Genomic DNA, 20,268 nt, shown 5'->3' with positions numbered 1-20,268 from the left:
ATGACCTTAGGTAGGATCAAGTTACACATGATGTAACTTTTTGTGATGTTACATCAATGAATAAATTTTTATTTCATATTTTAAAAATTCATCATTAAATTAAATATTTTCATTATTCTAATTATGCACGCTAATTTTTTTATATGCTAATATGCATGTTATATCTTGAGTTAATTAGATATTATTTATAACCTAATCCACAAACTCATGTTTTGTGAATAATTTTAAGCAAATGAAACTTAAAATTTAGATTTCTTTTGTTTTGTTGAATCTGATGAGATAACTATTAATCTATGATCATTTTGAGCAAATATAGAAAATATAAGGAGGTAATGTAATTCAACCGTTGATTCATCAAAATACTCTCTTAATGAAAAGTTACAAAATAGTATAACATTGATCAAAATTGCATCAAGTATAACTTGAACCTGACCCATCTTAAATTAGAATATATGACTGAAGGGCTGGAAATAATAGGGGTGGACTATTTGATCTTGATGAGGAATGGCCAAGGACATGTTAGAGGAAATTTAGATGAGAAAATAATTCAACACTTTACAAAAACAAGAAAAAGTTCCATTTTTTTTTTTTTTTTTGTAAAAAAAAAAAAAGAACTTTAAACAAAAAATGGTGGTATCTCCTACAACATTGTGTTATGTGTGGGTGTTTTCAATGTAGACATGAACTAAAGATGATGATATTTTAAACCCCGAACTTAGGTTTGTCCAATCCCACATATATTGGTGAGACTTGAACCCAAGCACTAATTATACCAAGAATCCAAACAAGGAATAAAAGAACAAACAAAAACATATAAGGAAAAAAAGATAGCAGCAAAACAAACATTTTCCCCAAGTTCCATATAAATATCAACCCTAAACCTTAATAGCAAATCCAAGCAGCAAGACAAGCAACAAAGTGGCATCATTGCTATAAAATACACTCTCAAAAAAAAAAAAAAAAAATTAAGCAAAAATCTCAAATCATTAAAGAAAAACAATCCAAATTTACGAACTTTTTTAATAAATTGAAAAAGAAGTTAAGTAAAGATAGTCTTACATAGGATTTTGGACCAATGGATCTAATTTAGCCAAATATTATCTATGATCTAAAAGGATATAGGAAGAATTTTAAATTGAATTTAGTTGGACTTTCGAAAAAATACAGTCATTAAAAAGTTCACAAGGACCTTATATTATATTATATGATCTAAAAGGATATGAGAAGAATTTCACATAATAAGAAATTAACACAAAGAACAATGAAAATTATAAATATAAAAATAGATAAACATTGATAAAGTCTTAACAATCAATTAGTAAAAGTAACTTGGAATCATATACAACACATGAAAGACATGTTTTGAACTAGGTTTTTCATAGTGATAGTCAACTGTAAAAATTAAAACACTTACAAACTAATAAATACATAGAATAACCAAAATCTAAAACACACAAAATAGTTCAAATGTTGAGAATTTAAAAAAAAATAAATAAATAAAAAAAATAAAATAAAAAAACTTACCTAAGAGAAACTAAGAACTTAAATGAGTGTCCCTTGTTTTGCTTTGTTATAAAAGACTTCTTTTGACTTAATATCTATACATGAAAATTTAGAAACAAATAATAATAAGTAAAATGAATTTATTTAATCAAAATTATCATATATTAATACATATGCATAAGTTACAACTTGCAAAACATATAAAAAAATAAAATAAAATAAAAAACATAAAAACCAAAAATGTGGGGTTCAAGAAGGATTCTATGGAAAGACCATTGGTGAATATATATATATATGTGTGTGTGTGTGTGTGTGTTTTGAAATTTTAATAATAGATTTTTAGTTGGAGTAGAATTTGAATTTCAGAAACTTAGATAATAAAATTTTAACTAAATTAAATTATAATTAAATCTTATCCCTTGATTCATTGAAATATATCCTAACAATTGATAAAATAATTTTTAAAATAATTAATAAAACATAAAATGCAGCTTGTGGGGAAAAAAAGCCTGGGGTGTTGTGTGGGATTTCGGATTTCAATTTAGAATTTTTTTTTCTTAGGGAAAGAAGCTAAAAAAATTATAATAGATTTTTTGTTTGAATAGAATTTAAATTTATTAAAATTTAAATGATAAAGTTTTATGTAAATTAAACTATTGTTAATTTCATCCCTTCGTATGAGGAGATATATCCCAACAATTAATAATAATTAATGAGAGTAGTTGTTTTTTAGAAAAAACAATAGAGAGAGAGAAGTATCATATAAATTTATTAATTCTTATGAATCTATATAACATGTATATCCTTCCAATACACACACATATACATAAGTTGCAACTCAAAAAAAAAAAAAAAAAACAAAACAAAACAAAAACAAAAACAAAAACAAAACAAAACAAAACAAAAACAAAAACAAAAACATAGGGTGCAAGAGAGATTCTATGGAAAAGTCATTGGTGAATATATATAAGTTTTTAAATTTTGATAATAAATTTTTATTTAGAGTAGGATTTAAATTTCTAAAAGTTAGATCCATGTTACATGTTTTGTTAAAATACTTATTGTTACTTTATCTAAAGAAACCGATAAGATCAAATAAGTTGTTGTCTCTACCAACTGAAACTTAGATGCATGCAACATGTTGCATGTTTTGTTAAAATACTTATTATTATATTATTTAAAGAAATTGATAAGAAAAAAGTAAGTTATTGTCTCTATCAACTGAAACTTAAATTCATATTGCATGTTTTGTAAAATACTTATTATTGTTTTATTTAAAATGCATGTTATATGTTTTTTTTTTTAAACACTTATTGTTACTTTATCTAAATAAATTAATAAAGACAAATAAGTTGTTGTCTTTATCAACTGAAACTTAAATACACGTTGCATCTTCTGTTAAAACATTTATTGTTATTTTATCTAAAATGTATGTTGCATGTTTTGTTCAAAAAATTTATTGTTATTTTATCTAAAGAAATTGATAGAAAAAATAAGTTGTTGTCTACTTGTCTCTATCTAAAAAACTGTTTTTATCTAAAATATTGCTATAATTTGGTGAAGCCACTTGTTGCAATTAATTTAGCGAAGCCACTTGTGATACGGCTTCTAATCCCCCCCCACCCCCCCCCCCCCCCCGCGCGGCATGCGTGCTCGTGCACACACACACATATTTCACTTTGTTAACTATTTTCCCTCAATTGTAATCAGTAATTACACATTTTTATTGCCTCATATCTAAATCAGATTGCGCTTGTAATAGCTAAGATTAAAATTTGAAAAATTCACTCTAAATTTTAACTTATAAAATATTTTGCCATTCTACTTTTTCACATTGTTAACTTTTTTTTTGTTTTTTTCCTCACATCAAAACAGCAGTAGCACGGTGCAAATCGAATCCAGATCCGTTTTCATAGTCATCTACTAAGATAAATTACACCAACCTCTTGAAAATTTTAAAATGTAACAAATAAGTTTATCCTCACTTTTCTAACAAAATATTTCATTTAATGAGACTATCTATATAAAAATTAATGGACTTATTTATGATATTCATAAAATCTTAAGGGTGTAAGTTTCATTTCATAAAACGTTTGAGGAAGTTTCATTTTGTAAAACGTTAGAAGTGATTGGCATAATTTCACCTACATATTATTAACACAAATAAAACATTTTTGTATCTATTATTCTATTTTGAAAATGGTCCAAAATATTTTCACACATATCCTGACACACTAATCAAAATAAGTTTAAATAATAAGGCCAAATAAAATGATAATATATTCAAACAGCTAAAATTTAGGTGACAGCGACATTTTAAAATTTAAAGTAGATTCTCCATACTCCACATAACTTGTTTTTTTTTTTAAACAATTGTTACAATGAGGATTCAAACTTTAATACTCTTTGTAACAAAGACTAAGGGTCAGTTTGGATACAGTTTATTTCGCTGAAAATTGAAAATTGAAAACTGAAAACACGATAGTAAAATAATTTTTAAATGTGTGAATAGTGCCGTGGGACCAATTTTTTTTTTTAAATTTTTGAATAAAGTGGTTGTGGGTTCTGTGAACTGTGCATAAACAGTGCATGAACAGTACATAAATAGTGCACGGGTGGAAAAGTCAAAAATCACGACTAAAAAAAAGGAAAAAAAAAAAAAAAAAAAAGAAGGAAACTTTAAAACCCAAAACGTAGACGCAGGATAATTCCTATCCAAACAAACACTAAGGGTCCGTTTGGATACAGCTTATTTTGCTAAAAACTGAAAATACTGTAGCAAAATAATTTTTAAATGTGTAAATAGTACCGTGAGACCCATTTTTAATATTTTTTTTCTTAATAAAGTGGTTGTGGATCCCGTGAATAGTACATGAACAATGCACAATGTCTCTTACACAATGTAATCCACATGCATGAACAATGCAAAGTTATTGTTCATAAGCCTAAATGCATTGTTCATGTCCCATGAACAGTGCAAGATGCGCTAAAAAAAAAAGGGAAACACAGGAGCTAGACGCAAAACCCAAATGCACACTAAGTAATTTCACCAAGTTACAAGGTTTTTTGTCAACTTTAAAATATTTTGATGGGGGATAAATAAGTCAATATATAAATAATACACATTTATTTATTTGTAAAAGAAGACCTCTTTTTTTTTTTTTTTTTTTTTTTTTTTTTGAGGGATTAAAATAAGACCTCCTGAGAGAAGAGGTTAGTGTTACTGAACATTAATTTGGACACACCCATCTCATATAGGTCAAATTCTAATATTAAGTTGTAATTCACATCAATTCTAAGTATGACGTGTAAGTAATTTGTATTTGTAAAACATTAGGTGTGTGTTTGGCAAAAACTAAAAGGTCAGCTTATTTTATTATTCAACTTATTTTTGTTACTATTTATGACCCTCGTTGCACTTTTTGATACTATTCATGGGTTTTATTGTACTATTTCGGCTAACTTTTAACTTTATCATTAGTAATTTCAGTAAAAAGTTTTCAGTTTCAACAAAATAAACGAATCCCAAACAGACCTTAATTAGGGGTTTTCGGTTAGTGAGATAATAATATCAGCTAACTTTTACTTTAATCTACCATACTTTCAGCAAAAAGTTTTCAGTTTCAACAAAATAAACAGATCCCAAATAGATCCTAATTAAGGGTTTTCGGTTAATAAGATAATGATAAGGGTAACATTGGATAACAATGCCAAAAACCTAGGGACTTACATTGAACAATTGAATTTTTTTAGTTGTTAAGGATAAAAGCTTTTTTTTTATATTTTTTTTTTATTTTTTTATTAACTTAGTAAGCCCTTTTGTAGTATGGAGAGAAGGCAAGGAGGAATCCTCTGATCAAACTAAAGGGCCATCATTGGCTTGTGCATTGCTTTCTTGTTTATTAGCATTAGAGCATTCATATCAATCCCTTGCAAATTATTTTTGTCTATTTTAACAGAATAACTTACTTTTTCTATTTACATATTCACTTTTCAAATACTTCGCATTAGATTATTTATTTTGCACAAAATTTTATTGAAAATTTAAAATATCAATTTTTCTTGATGTTTTTAATTGCTTCACTTTTTTCACACATAATAACTATCATCCACTTTCTATCTTCATCTGTAGGATACGTAAAAAAAGAATAAAAAATAAGTTACAAAATGAATAGTTTTAGTGACTGTTTGGATTCGGCTTCTTGCATCTACGTTTAGCTTTCAATGCGTTTCAGCTCTTTTTTTTTTTTTTTTGGTAGCCGCACTTGTTGACTTTTTGTCCGTGAACAGTGCATCTGTGCATTGTTCACGGACCCAAAAATTTCACTTTTTAACAACTTTTTCATTAAAAATGGGTACCACGGCACTATTCACACATTTAAAAATTATTTTTTTACAGTGTTTTCAGTTTTCAGTTTCAGCAAAATAAATTCTATCCAAACAAACCCTTAGTATAAATTTATATATGTAAGGTTGAATTTATTCAACCATCTAATTGGTTTTATTCCGTGCCAAATTTGCTTGTAATTTAGCATTTAGTAACCCTGTATTTAGGTGGGTTTGTTGTAAGGGTAGTGAGTGAGATAGAGTGAAGTTTGTTCAAGAGTGTGCAAGTAAACAGAGACTCGCGGCTGGGACTCGCGGGTGACTCGCGGCTGCAAGCCGCCAGAAGCAGCACACGTGCCAAGCATGCTGGAAGATGAACAGTTATGCTAGCTGGAGCACTACAAGACAAAACAGGACAACTGGCCATACAGTTAACTCGCGACTGGATCTCGCGACTTAGTCAAGCCGCGAGGTCAAGTCGTGAGCCACCCCTGTTTTGTAAAACCTGACGTTTCACATTCCTCTCCCACTCCAGTATAAATACCCCTTTTACCCACGATTGAAAGAAAGCTTCCAGAGAGAATTTTGAGAGAGAAACCCTAAAGAAAAACCAGATTGTATCACCCACAATCTCTACCTTAGAGTCTCTTCAAATTCCTCAACTCTCTTCCTCTCCATTGTCAAATCCTTGAGAGGCATTATACCAAACCTGGTTCTCACCATCATCATCACTGTGAGTCAGCTGTTTGGATTTCTGGGAAGCAGTTAGGAAGGAACCAATCTTCATTGGTTGATGCTACGGTTTAGTAGCGGAATCCGGGAAGCTAGAAAAGAAAAAGGTTCGGCGCAACCTCGTTGGAGCAAGAAGCTTGGAGGGCTTAGGTGCACTGGGTAGATTAGGCTTGGAGGGTCTATTGCTGTCCTTGTATCCCAACTGTATTTTCTAGTGGATTGCTTACCGCTTGGAGGGCGGCGGAGAGGTTTTTCGCCGAGAACTTCGGTTTCCTCTTCGATAACACATCGCGTGTTGTCTTTGTGTTTGCATCTTCCTTCCTCTCTATCTTTGCCTTTTTATTATCTGTTGTGGTTTTATTTTGTTATGGCTTAGATAGTCTTTACCCAATTTCGTATTATAGCATGTGTTAAGTTTCCGCACACTAGTTGTTTGACATATTGCTTGAATTGGTTAAGTTGTTATTTGGGGGTCTAAACGTTCAAAGGTGTTTTGTACACGTTTTTGAACTTTCAATTGGTATCAGAGCGGGTACACTGCTATTGGTTTCATTACCATTGTGTGATCCTTGACTCCCTTTTGAGATGGATAGGTCTCAATCCCTAAATGCACCTCCATATTTTGATGGTAGTAATTATGCTTTTTGGAAGGTTCGCATGAGAGCTTTTCTGTGTTCTATTGATGAATCCGTTTGGGATGCTGTTGAGATTGGTTGGACCAAACCTGAGGCAGCCAAATCCACATGGGATAAGGCAGCACTTGCTGCATCTAATGCTAACAGTAAAGCACTCAATGTTATTTTCTGTGGTGTGTCTCCAGATGAATTTCACAGGATTTCTCATATTACCGTTGCCAAAGAAGCATGGGAGATTTTGGAAACCACCTATGAAGGCACGAAGAAAGTGAAAGACACCAAGTTGCAAATGCTGACCACTCGGTTTGAGGAGCTCAAAATGAGTGAGGATGAGTCTTTTGACTCTTTCTATGGGAAGCTAAATGAGGTGGTTGTCAGTAAGTTCAACTTGGTGGAGAAAACGGAGGACTCAAAGATTGTAAGGAAGATCCTTCGATCATTGCCGGAAAGTTTTCGTGCTAAAGTGACAGCGATTGAAGAGAGCAAGGATCTTGATGACATCAAAGTACAGGAGCTGGTTGGTTCTCTGCAGACTTATGAGATGTCGCTGCCCAATCAACGGAAGAGTAAATCCCTTGCTCTAAAGACCATTAATGAGAAGGTGGAAGATCAAGACTCATCGGGAGAAGATGTAGTTGACAAAGATGTAGCCTACCTTGTCAAAAATTTCAGAAAGTTCTTGAAATTCAAAAATAATGGCAAATTTGATGATAAAAGAAAATTCCAAAGTTCTAGAAGGGAGAAGAGGGATTTCAAAAAGAAAGATGGAAAAGAATCCCAACCCACACAAGGTGTCACTTGTTTCGAATGTAACGGGCATGGACATTTTAAGAAGGAATGTCCGAATTATTTGAAATCGAAAGGTAAAGTGTATGCCACGACCTTGAGTGACTCGGATTCGTCTGACTCAGAATCTGAAGAGAGCTGTGATGGAGAGGGGAACTATTCAGCTTTTATGACTATTGCTCATGTTGAGTCTTCGGATGAGTTGAATCTGCTTGTACGAGACCTTGGAGAACATAGTGATGATGAATCACTAGGAATTGTTGAAGAATCAGATGCTGAAGAAGATGAAAGCACAGCAAATCTTCAAGAGAATTATAACTCACTCTTGGAGAAGTCGGGTGAGAACACAAGGGTGGCCAAGACTGCTGTGAGAAAAATGAAGAAGGCTGAGGAGGACTACAAAAGTCTCCTAATTCGATATAGGGAGGCCAAATGTGAGATAGAAACACTGAATGGTGAGTTGTCTGAAGCTTACACAAAAGTGAGATTTCTTGAGAATGAGGTTGTGCAAGCGAATGCTAAAATAGAGAGGGTCACCACCAAGAAGTTAGATGATGTTATATCATCTCAAAAGAGCTTTTCAGACAAATCCGGATTGAGATACACCGGAGGAAGTAGTTCATCTGGAAATGTCACTAAAGAAGTGAAGTTTGTAAAGGCCAAAGATCCAGTTGTAGCTGACCTTACTGGTGAGAAGCTCGAGGTGGAGGAGAAGAAGAATGTGGTGAACCAACGGATGCTGAATCCCCGTAATCAGTCTGTGGGCAGGTCTGAATCTCGTGCCAAGTCACGTCCACGACCACAAAGAGGTCCTAGAGGAACTTATGTGTACCATTATTGCGGACTTCAAGGGCATACTCGACCAAATTGCCAAAAGCTGAGAGCAAAGAACAGTGCAACTCCTCAAAGGTCAGGAGGACCCAGAAATGATAGGAGAATTTGGGCAGGTGATCAATTTAGAGATCAAAATGGAGATCCCGGAATGATGAACGTGATGAAGATGATTGGTGCATTCACCAACTGCTTGGAAAGCTTCTCACGAAGGTTTGAAAGCCCTAACTCCCGTACCCAATCCTATAAGGAAACCACCCCAAACGCAAGTGACGTGTGGGTGAAAAAGGGTACTCATGCATAAGCATTACAACATGTCCATGCATTAATACTTCCTATACTTTGCGACAATGTTTGTTTGGTTTGTTTGCTGTTTTTGATGTTGGTTGTTTGCTTGTCTTCTTATGAATATTTTTAATTTTGTTTTATCAATCTTTTTGTTTCTTGTGTCAAAAATCCAAAAATCACATAAAAATTAGAAAATCAAAAAGCTTGATTGACTTTGTTGAGTTTTGTCTCAAAACTTGTTTTGCCTTGTACCTTTGTGCTAATGGCTTTGTGCATTTTCGAGCATTGCTTGTTTCATGCACTTATATCACTGTGGGAAAAATCTTGAAATCTATGTGATTGTTGTAAATAGATCTTCAAACTTGTCATGAATGATTAGTGAATGGTTATGTTGATCTTGAGACATGCATAGACTTGTGTCTATATATCTTCCCACTCTTTAATTTTTGTTTTGCTAAAAAGAGCTCACCAAATGTAAATCTCCAAATGAAAAGAGATATTGAGCTGCAAAAGCCTGTCGCACATTCTAGTATTCGACTAGGAAAAAGGGCAAGCGACTTTATATTAAAGTGAACTGTTTATTCAAAAAGCCAAAGGCTTGTTCATTAAGATGAAATGTCAAATATCACTCTCACAATGAGAGGTGATTGCCTCAAAAGATCAAAAAGATCAAATGTTATGATTAAAAGTGGAGTAAAATGTAAAGCTCCAAGTCATGTTATCAAGTTTTGTGGGAGGTCATATATACATATTTCTATAATTGAGATAGGTCACATGATCTAGTACTAATTGTGTATGCCTTGGTTGAATCGATCATTGAAGCTTCACACTAGACAAAGGACTATCTCATTGTTGATATCCACACACAACACACAAGTTTATGTTCAATAAATGTCATATTCATTTGTGTGATTGTACTTGATGAAATGTGTTTTCACATGATCAATCTTTGTTAATTCAAGCACAAAAAGATTTTTGAGTGTTTTAGGTGTTTTTGGAAAGTATTTTATTTGAAAAATCTGAAAATTTCTAAAATCCTGTTTTGCCCTGTTTTGGCGGCTCAGTCGCGGGTATGTCAAGTCGTGAGCCCTAGTCGCATCTTCGCTGGTCATTTTTGGCGACTTGTTCGCGAGTGGAAGGTCCAGTCGCGAGGTTCACTCAGAGATTTTCGCGGCTCAGCTCGCGACTCACTCGCGGGTAGACCCTTCAGTCGCAAAAAACACTTAGAAAAATTTTTCAAATTTTTGTTCTTGAGTGCTTTGGCGGCTTGAGCTGGCGACTGTGTGGCGACTTAATCAAGTCGCGAAAAACGCGTGTTTTGCAGAAACAGGAGCAGTTTTTAAACCTCTTTTCAGTTTTCCCTCGAACTTTTGTGACTGTTCATCTTCTCTCTAAACTATCTCCCTCCCAAACACTCCGTGCTCCCATTTCCAATCTCCATTGTTGCATTCTTTTAGCTCAAAATCTTCAAGTCACAGGTATGGGTTTTCAGATTTGCACTCTTCTCTACTTGTTTTTGTGCTTTTCCCTTTGATTTGTCGCATATGCTTGTGATTTAGAAATGGGTTTGTGTTTCGGATTTTGCTCCTTGTTCATGCATAGCTTGCGAATGCTGCTGCTAGAATTTGATTTGATCTTAGTGTTTCCTTATTGCTCTTCATCTTGTGCTTAGCTAAGTGATTATTTCTTTTTATCTGAACTTTGAGCTGTTGTGTTGTTTCAGAATGTTCCGTTGGATATTGTGTGTTTTTACTGTGTTGAATGTGCTTGTTCTATTGTGTTAATCTGTTGGGAGCTTCTGTTAGTCTCAAAATACTGATTGTGTGTCATATCATTTTTTTTCCATTATATGTCTCAATGACATATATCTGCCTTTAGGATAGTTTCTCCATGTTGTTCATGTGTTTCCTATCTTAGGCTTGGTTTATCCATGTGATTGATCTAAGTAGCTTATTGTTTAAGAGTTCAAAGTTCATTTGTATGGATGATATCTCTTTGTTAATTGCATGGTATTGACTGGTTCTGCACATATATTGTTCTATGCTGTTGTGGCCTTTTCTGATTGTTCACAGATGGCTCCCTCACCTCAGAAGAAGAAATCTACTGCAAAGAAGGCTGACAAAAGATTAAAAATGGATTCTAAACTGTTTAGGTCAGTTCATCACTTTGAGAGATACAAGGATAACTTCTTGAATGCATGAATTATTCAAGAAAGATTTGTAGATTTGGAGGACTTAAAACAAACCTTTATCCCCAGCTGTTTTGAAGGAAGAGGATGGGAAAAGCTTCTGAGCGATTTCCCTGTTGTGTGTGAACCCCTGATTAAGGAATTTTACTCAAATGCTGTGATAAAGGAGAATGAATTAAGTTGCTGGGTTAGAGGTAAAGAATTCGTTTTGGATGCTCATGTCATAGATGATGTACTAGGGCTTGAAGGATTGGAAGATGAGGAATTTATCAATTACAAGGATAGGAGTGTTTCTATTGAAACTGTTCAACAAAGGATAGGTGGGCAAAGAGAAGGAAAATGTTTGAATACCACTACCTTTCCAGTGGACATGAGGTGTCTAACAATAATCATGATGTTTAACCTCTATCCCATTAAGAAATTGACTACAATCAATTGTGTTAGAGCAGTTTTTCTGATGGATCTCAAAGAAAAGAATTTCATAGACATAAGTTCCCACATATATGACACCATTGTGGATGAGACAAGAACAACCTCCAGGCCAAAATTGATCTTTCCCAGTTTGCTAATGAGGATTTTTAGAAGGAAGGGTGTTCCAATCCCTCAAGACATCAGTCCCATGTCCACACCCTCTGCAATTAACAAGCTTACCTGCAAAAGGATAAGTGTTAGGCTTCCAGGAGAAGAAGATGAAGGTGATGAAGGAGAGGGTGTCCCAATGGAGACTGAAGCAGAGGCTGCAGGTCATGCATCAACCTCCACACCCAGGAGGAGTGGCAAAAGGTCTAGAGCATCAACTTCTTCTGATACACCTCCAGATGCTTTCCAAATCATTCTGGAACGACTTGATGGGATCAGAGAAGTCCAGACTGAGCACTCTGACAGGATGAGAGCCATGCAGGACCAGATTGATGTATTGTCTGCAAAACTTGATAGCTTCACCACTCAGCATGACCAGTGACCCTTTGGCCATTCCGGTCAAAAAGGGGGAGAAAGATGTTATTGATGATGAAAAGCAGAAAAGCAAATCTTAAGGGGGAGTAATGTGTTGAGGGGGAGTTGTCAAAGTTATGAAAATCAGAAACTTTGTTTATATATGCTTATGTTTTGGGTGTTTTGGTGTATAGTTGTTACTAACTCTTTACTTATACTCTTGGTTTAATCTTTAATATATTTTGATGATGTTATTCAGGATGTTTTTGTGTTTGTACCCATGTGCTTTTGTAAGCTTCTAGGGTTAATGTTTTATGCATAGTTTGTAGGCTTTATGGTATGTACCTTGCTTAATGCAGCCTTTATGCTATGTTGAAATCAGTACTTTAATCTAAATGTTCTGCATTTTGGTTTATGTACTGTCACTCTTGTGCCCTTGTAGGATTGTTCCTAGATGCATATGCCTTGTGTGTTATGCATTGATTGAGTGTTGAGCATACAAGTGTCTTGCCTTGTGCTTGTTAACTTGTATGTCCTTGTGTTCATTCCAAGTGTGAATGAGCACTGTGATCACTACCTTGTGGTGTTCACTTGGTTGATCAAGCCATGGTTTGCTTCTTAAACTCCATCTTTGCTTGATCACATATTGCCTGTTTCATATGCATTTATAATTTTCTGCTTACAATGATCATCGTGTATTGTTATGTTTCAGGAGTATTATGTTCATATGATTCAAGTGCTTCACAGCTTCTAGAGTTAGGTGTGAGTGAGTTTTGTTCAACTGTTCCCAACTCACATGTTAAGTCTAGAGTCTGTTTTAGGGTTTTGTCACGGAATAGCCAAAGGGGGAGATTGTAAGGTTGAATTTATTCAACCATCTAATTGGCTTTATTCCGTGCCAAATTTGCTTGTAATTCAGCACTTAGTAACCATGTATTTAGGTGGGTTTGTTGTAAGGGTAGTGAGTGAGATAGAGTGAAGTTTGTTTAAGAGTGTGCAAGTAAACAGAGACTCGCGGCTGGGACTCGCGGGTGACTCGCGGCTACAAGCCGCCAGAAGCAGCACACGTGCCAAGCATGCTGGAAGATGAACAGTCATGCTAGCTGGAGCACTACAGGACAAAACAGGACAACTGGCCATACGGTTAACTCGCGACTGGATCTCGCGACTTAGTCAAGCCGCGAGGTCAAGCCGCGAGCCACCCCTGTTTTGTAAAACCTGACGTTTCACATTCCTCTCCCACTCCAGTATAAATACCCCTTTTACCCACGATTGAAAGAGAGCTTCCAGAGAGAATTTTGAGAGAGAAACCCTAAAGAAAAACCAGATTGTATCACCCACAATCTCTACCTTAGAGTTTCTTCAAATTCCTCAACTCTCTTCCTCTCCATTGTCAAATCCTTGAGAGGCATTATACCAAACCTGGTTCTCACCATCATCATCACTGTGAGTCAGCTGTTTGGATTTCTGGGAAGCAGTTAGGAAGGAACCAATCTTCATTGGTTGATGCTACGGTCTAGTAGCGGAATCTGGGAAGCTAGAAAAGAAAAAGGTTCGGCGCAACCTCGTTGGAGCAAGAAGCTTGGAGGGCTTAGGTGCACTGGGTAGATTAGGCTTGGAGGGTCTATTGCTGTCCTTGTATCCCAACTGTATTTTCTAGTGGATTGCTTACCGCTTGGAGGGCGGCGGAGAGGTTTTTCGCCGAGGACTTCGGTTTCCTCTTCGATAACACATCGCGTGTTGTCTTTGTGTTTGCATCTTCCTTCCTCTCTATCTTTGCCTTTTTATTATCTGCTGTGGTTTTATTTTGTTATGGCTTAGGTAGTTTTTAACCAATTTCGTATTATAGCATGTGTTAAGTTTCCACACACTAGTTGTTTGACATATTGCTTGAATTGGTTAAGTTGTTATTTGGGGGTCTAAACGTTCAAAGGTGTTTTGTACACGTTTTTGAACTTTCAATATAGTTACCGTAACAACCATGTAATTTTTCACAACTTTACATGGCATGATGTAGGTAAATTTTGAGTTTAGTTCGCTAAAATGTGTTACTTTTTCTATTATACAATTACTGATGCCACATGCAAGTGTTGCTAGAATGTTAAAAGTTATTAACATTTTTCAAATGATGTCACGTAGGGAATATAGGATACATGTATAATGACATGCATTATAAAGTCAATTGTAAATTACAAGGGAATACAGACATTTGTTTCTGTACAACACACACGAATGATATAATCATATAATACATTAATGAAGTTTCAAATCCATTTATGGATCCTTCACCGTGCCTAATACTGGAAATTGATAAGCCGGAAACAGAGAGACAATCAGGATCAGTTTCGTTGTTATCAGTGAATCTACCCATCGAAAAGGCAGGTGGTTCAGGTGGGCTAAGACTCACAGTTTCACTTTTCAACATTAAAACCACACCTGACATTGTTGGCCTATCAGATGCATCTTCTTGAACACACAAAAGTCCAATTTGTACGTATCTTAGAAATTCATCTCTATTGAACGAGTCAATCAATAAAGGATCCATTAGCTCCAATGCCTTTCCTTCATTCCATAGTTTCCATGCCTGCACCATGATTCAATGCGTTTATAGATCATTTTTTACTGCAATGTGAACCTCAGAAGTATGGTCCTGACTTAAGACAAATAAACTTACATATGCTAGAAGGCTAGAAGCACGTTTTGATTGATGGAAGCCAGCATTTCCCTTCCCAGATATGATTTCAAGCAAGAGTACTCCAAAACTAAACACATCAGACTTAATAGAATATATTCCTCCCATAGCATATTCTGGAGCCATGTATCCACTAAACAAAATATAGAAAAGAAATAATTAGAAAAGCATTTTTATTCTTCATGATTAATACCTGTAACTCTAATATTTTCAGCTCCTTCATTCACTTACTATATGGCATAGTATGAATTTCTTTCAAAAAGAGTACATCATTTTTAAACATCCAATTGACTCTAAGGAATATAATTGAAAATTATTTTTAAAAAAGTGTACTTACTATGTCCCCACTATTGTAGTAGTATTAGTTGCGCCTTCATTTCCTGCAAAGATCCTTGCCATTCCAAAGTCTGAGATCTTAGGGTTCATTTCATAGTCCAACAACACATTGCTAGCTTTTAGGTCCCTATGAATAATTCTAGGTCGAGAATCCTCATGAAGATAAAGAATTCCACGTGCAATTCCAGTTATTATATTAAGACGTATGCTCCAATTGAGTTTTGCACGATTCCTTGGATCTTAACCATCAAAAGTCAAAAGAAAATCAATAGCTTCAAAGAAGTCATTATTGAAGTTAATGAAATGTATTTAGTAGTTATTCCTGAATATGTAAAAAGTCAATTCAAGAGCTAAGAAAATATAAAGTTACGAGGAAATTAACAAACCAAAGAGAATGACATCTAGGCTACTGTTGGGCATGAATTCATAGACAAGTAGCTTTTCCTCTCCATCTATGCAAAACCCCAGAAGCCTGACAAGATTTTTGTGTTGAAGTTTCATTATTAGTAGAACTTCATTTGTGAATTCCTCTGAACCCTGCTCAGAGTAGCATGAGAGCCTCTTGATTGCTACTTCCTTTCCATCGTTTAGTATGCCCTACAAAAGATCATTGGTTGTTTCAACTAGTTAACATAAAAGTGAAATGAATAATTCTTCAAATTGTAAAATTAGAAATCAAGGATGGACTTTTCCCTTTTATTATAATCATCATTGGTATTGCTTTGTTTAGTGCTAGTCTAAGAGAGATTATTTTTATTGACTTAGATCATGCTTAAAAATAAAGGAGACAAAAATACAATTGCATCTATAAAAATAAAGCTTTAAAAATTGTACATAAGTCAATAAGTTGAAAATAAACTTTTCTAAATGAGCCCTAAGAAACGCTATAACCTTGTAAACAGGACCAAAGCCACCTTGCCCAAGCTTATTTGAATCACCAAAGTTGTTGGTAGCTGCTTGCAAAGATGCCAAATTAAAATAGGGGAACTCCTGAGATTTCGATTCATATCTTCCTTGAAAATGCAGGTGATGGATGTCTAAGTTACTGGAACTACCAATGTTTTGAATTATTCCATGTTCTAAAATTTTCATCTTGCCTGAATTGAATGGCAGTATCATAAGATAAAAGAAAAAATAGAAAATTATAGATATATATATATATATATATATATATATGAGTTACATATTTCTGTCCCTGAAACTTGGTGTAGGTTTGATTTTGACCTCTCAAATCTAAAACAATCAAATTTGGTCCCAAAAATTTCAAAAGGGGAAAAATCTGGTCATTTCATCTACTTTTCAATTTGGGTGACTAATGGGATATAGGATACCCAATATTTTTAAAAGATCAAGTCAAATCAATCACGTATTTAAAGGACTATAATCAAATCAATCCCATATTTAGTGACCAAAATTGAACTAACCAAATGTTAATTAAGAGACTGAAATTGAATGGAGCCCATGGACATTGGGACAAAATTGTTACCCTTCGTAAAAAATTTGGGGCCAAATCCAAATATTTTGTACCAAAATCGAACCTTTTCCAAATTTCAGGCACCAAAACTATTATTTATTCTAAATGTATATAATTACATGTTTTTCTTACCATTTTTATTCGTCATACGATAGTAAACATAGGAACCCAGAAGGACTATCACCAAGCATGCTGATACAACAGTAACAACTACAATCATCCACAATTTCATTTGACCACCTGCATTTGAAAGTAATCATTTGCAGCTAGTTATTGATTGTCACTTGTGAATATTGTAAAATCAAAATTGATGTTATTGTTTGCAATTAATTACCTCCCACTTGTGAAGAACCAGGAGAGTTAGGTGTTCCTCCATAAAAGGAATACAATTCATATCTCAAGAAGCAACTACGACTGAGAAGTCTTGCACCAACGGAGTAATAGTAGACCCTCAAAATATCTGCTGTAGCACTCTGAAGGCATAAATTACAGTCATTGGCAGACAGGTCTCTAGTGCACTGTACTAAAGGATAGATTGTTTTGTCTTGAAAGGCTGCTTCTCCAGTAGCATACATGTTAGCTGAAAGATTGAAAGCTGCCTGATAAGCAAGCGTATTCAATGTCACGTTCACAATAGATTTGAACTCTTCTGGTTGTGAATTATTCTTCTTGTTATCTAAGGGAATATTTCCTGTGACATCTAATATGCCAAAGAAACTTTTGTTGGAGTAGCGCAATTGACAATACTCCTCCCATACCACTGCTTCTGTTGTGCTTGGACAAAGCTTCAACATATCGTGTGAAGCCGTAGTTATGCAGTCGTGGCAGCTTTCGTTTGTAATATAGTCGAGGCACATGTAGAGACCATAAACTCTATCTGTGCCATTGCCAGTGGATGTATTGTAGAATTTGGAAATGGAAGCATTCGAGGGTAAAGAATGGAGGATATTGTTAAGATTATTCTGAAATGAACTAGTAACTGTATAGTTACCAGTGTTTGAACAATTGGGATATGGAGGGTCAGCATAGGCCAGATCCCATAGGAGGGCAAGGAAGACAAAGAGCATATGCAATTGAAAGACTTTTGGAACAATATGGAATTGAACCATATTTCACTTTCTGAGTGTTTTACTACGAAATAATGGAAATCTGAAATCTCTCTAGCTATCTATATATAGTAGCTGAAGTTTTTTTTTTTTTTTTTTGGTTACACCTTAGGCTAGAACTGAAAATTTTAAAACCATTCTTGGATACTTGGAGTCTCTTCAAATTTAATCAATGACCAATTTCTTATTAGAGCTCTTAGGCCAACATCAAGTCAATCATAGTTTTAAATTCAACGTTTGCCAATTTGTGGAGTGCGTTGCAAAAAAATAAAAATGTATTATTGGCCTATGAAAGCAAATATTAAATGATAGCTAATCCAGGGGCTAGTGGGCTACAATTGTGATTTGCATCCAATGGGACTTTTATAGTTTTATTTCTTATAGTATTCTACGGTATTTGTTATGTAACTACGGGATGTTGATATGTCATCGTTTTTAACAATGACAGTCAAGGGAAAATTTTCTGTTAGTATAAAACAATCTTAGCCACATGAATAGAAAATGGGAGGGAGCTGTAGTTTCGAGGAAGGTGCATGTTTGAAAATATAAATTAAGTGTTCCATAGGTTGTCTGACTTTGAAGAACATTTCATTGACATCAAGCAATAAGCATAAGTACTTCGAGACTTTGAAGTTCTAAGATCGTGTGTTAAAAACACAAATTTCAATTCTACAAAGCTAACAACCTGATAAAGATTTATAGATCTCGATATATTAAAGAACTAGGGGTGACTGGTTTGTTTTGGCTTCCGAAATAAACAGGCATAGATTCCATATATAAGGATAATTTGCAAGAATATTTTTATATTTTTCTTTTCCTTCCATTGAGACGAGAGCACATCATAGAGGATGTGGAGTAATCTTTCATTCCAATGACTGGTATATAACACTAGGAATCATACCTCATGAGTAGGGGTGGAACTAAAATTTTATATATGGAGGACAAAATAATAATAAATATAAAGTTGAACCAATTTAATAGTGTCATACAAGAAATATGAAGAGTTTGGAGGGCTAATCATATGGCTTTGGAAAAGTTTAAGTAAATTTAGGGGTAAAATTATAAAATTTTTAGAAGTTTGGGAGGGCCAATCTTATATTTTTTTTTGAAAAATTTAGAAAACATTAAGGGTAATTTTATAAAATTAGAAAAGTTTGGGGGGCCATGGGTCCGCCCTTGCTCATGAGGTGAACATCATTAATTAGTTCTTATGGGTAATTAAAAAAAGTATATATCATCCATAAAAGTTGTCTAAGAGATCCACGACTATTAGAAGGAAAAATAGTAACATCAAGGAGCAAGGTCATCTAAAGGAAAGATAGATTGTCTACCGACAAAACACTATGGACGACTAATACTTAGTGAATTCTAAGGTGTTTTTTGCAAACCAAGAATAGTTGCACCACGTTCCACAATTCCGAGACATGGAGTGAATTACTCGAAATTCGCTCAACTGTCCCCATTAAATCCGCACATCTCCCACGATGTTAGTAGTACCTAACAAGTAAATCCACTCCAAACTCTCTATAAAAGGGACCAAGTCTCACCAAACCAAGGTATGCATGACCATTCATCCACTTATCATACTTGAGTTATTGAGAGAAATATTGACTTAACCATTGGAGGGTCCTTGGCCAGTTCCCTTCGGTCACCTTCAATAGCCTTTCTTCCTTTTTTAGATTGTTGATCTACCGCTGAAGTTCAAAGCATACGACCTACTAATTTCACACATCATTAAGTTTGAATACACAAATAATAATAGCAAAAAGAAAAGTCTTCTCACATTTATAAGTAAATAAATTCTAAATATTAGATAGTTTTGTAGGTTCCTAGGAAAAAGTGTTTTATACTTTTATTTATAATGCAGGCAATCAAGCTTAGGAATCCGAATCATACAATATAAGAGTAATCATTTTTTTTCTTCATATTTTACTCTTTAAATATGACAAGATTCAGTGTTAGTCCTAGATTACTCAATTCAAATGACACATTAATTTATAAAAAAATTACATAATAAAGTTTATACCATTTTTATTATATACCAATCATAACATGTTTTCTCAATAATAATAATAATAATAATAAAATGTGTGAAATTTTTGTGTAAATAGACTTATTAATATGAACATATAGGGGTTGAATGAGTTAGCCAAGGGCCCCAAAATAAAAAAGAAAAACTTAAGTACAGTAGCTTAAAAGCTATACATTAGACTCTTCATTTAAATTCAAACACATAACTATATTAAATTTAATTTTACTTAAATTGTTTTATATTAATTAATGCAATTAAATGTTAGAATTTAATTGAAAAACTTATTACACTCTATTTTCCAAAAAGTTTTTTCCCCACCCAAAAAAAAAAAAAAAAATCCCCAATGGCCTGCCTAAAGTTATATTTTTAGCATCAACTTATTGACTAACCTAATGAAGAATGACTC

General features: G+C 34.1%; 2 protein-coding genes across 2 annotated transcripts in view; both read right to left on the bottom strand.

Annotated features, from left to right (window-relative positions):
• Window positions 1-20,268, bottom strand: part of LOC126727204 (cysteine-rich receptor-like protein kinase 10) — a 133,504-nt gene that overhangs the window by 86,497 nt on the left and 26,739 nt on the right. The window lies entirely within an intron of this gene.
• On the bottom strand, window positions 14,366-17,910 carry LOC126727211 (cysteine-rich receptor-like protein kinase 10). Its single transcript, XM_050432776.1, has 7 exons — window positions 17,059-17,910; window positions 16,857-16,964; window positions 16,142-16,287; window positions 15,637-15,847; window positions 15,252-15,489; window positions 14,897-15,047; window positions 14,366-14,806 (listed from the first exon to the last, which is right to left on the bottom strand). The coding sequence occupies exons 1-7, from the start codon at window positions 17,831-17,833 to the stop codon at window positions 14,393-14,395; spliced, it is 2,043 nt and encodes a 680-aa protein (XP_050288733.1). The 5' UTR covers window positions 17,834-17,910; the 3' UTR covers window positions 14,366-14,392.

The sequence above is a fragment of the Quercus robur genome, chromosome 5 (assembly GCF_932294415.1).
Source record: "Quercus robur chromosome 5, dhQueRobu3.1, whole genome shotgun sequence".
Taxonomy (NCBI): domain Eukaryota; kingdom Viridiplantae; phylum Streptophyta; class Magnoliopsida; order Fagales; family Fagaceae; genus Quercus; species Quercus robur.
The sequence above is the reverse complement of the archived record's forward strand: the minus strand, read 5'-3'. Positions and strand labels throughout refer to the sequence as shown.

Coding starts and splice junctions, on each gene's coding strand:
- LOC126727211 (XM_050432776.1), bottom strand. CDS start 17,833: ATGGTTCAATTCCATATTGTTCCAAAAGTCTTTCAATTGCATATGCTC. Junction 16,965..17,058: donor TGGTTCTTCACAAGTGGGAG/GTAATTAATTGC, acceptor TTTCAAATGCAG/GTGGTCAAATGAAATTGTGG. Junction 15,048..15,251: donor ACTACAATAGTGGGGACATA/GTAAGTACACTT, acceptor TATTTTGTTTAG/TGGATACATGGCTCCAGAAT.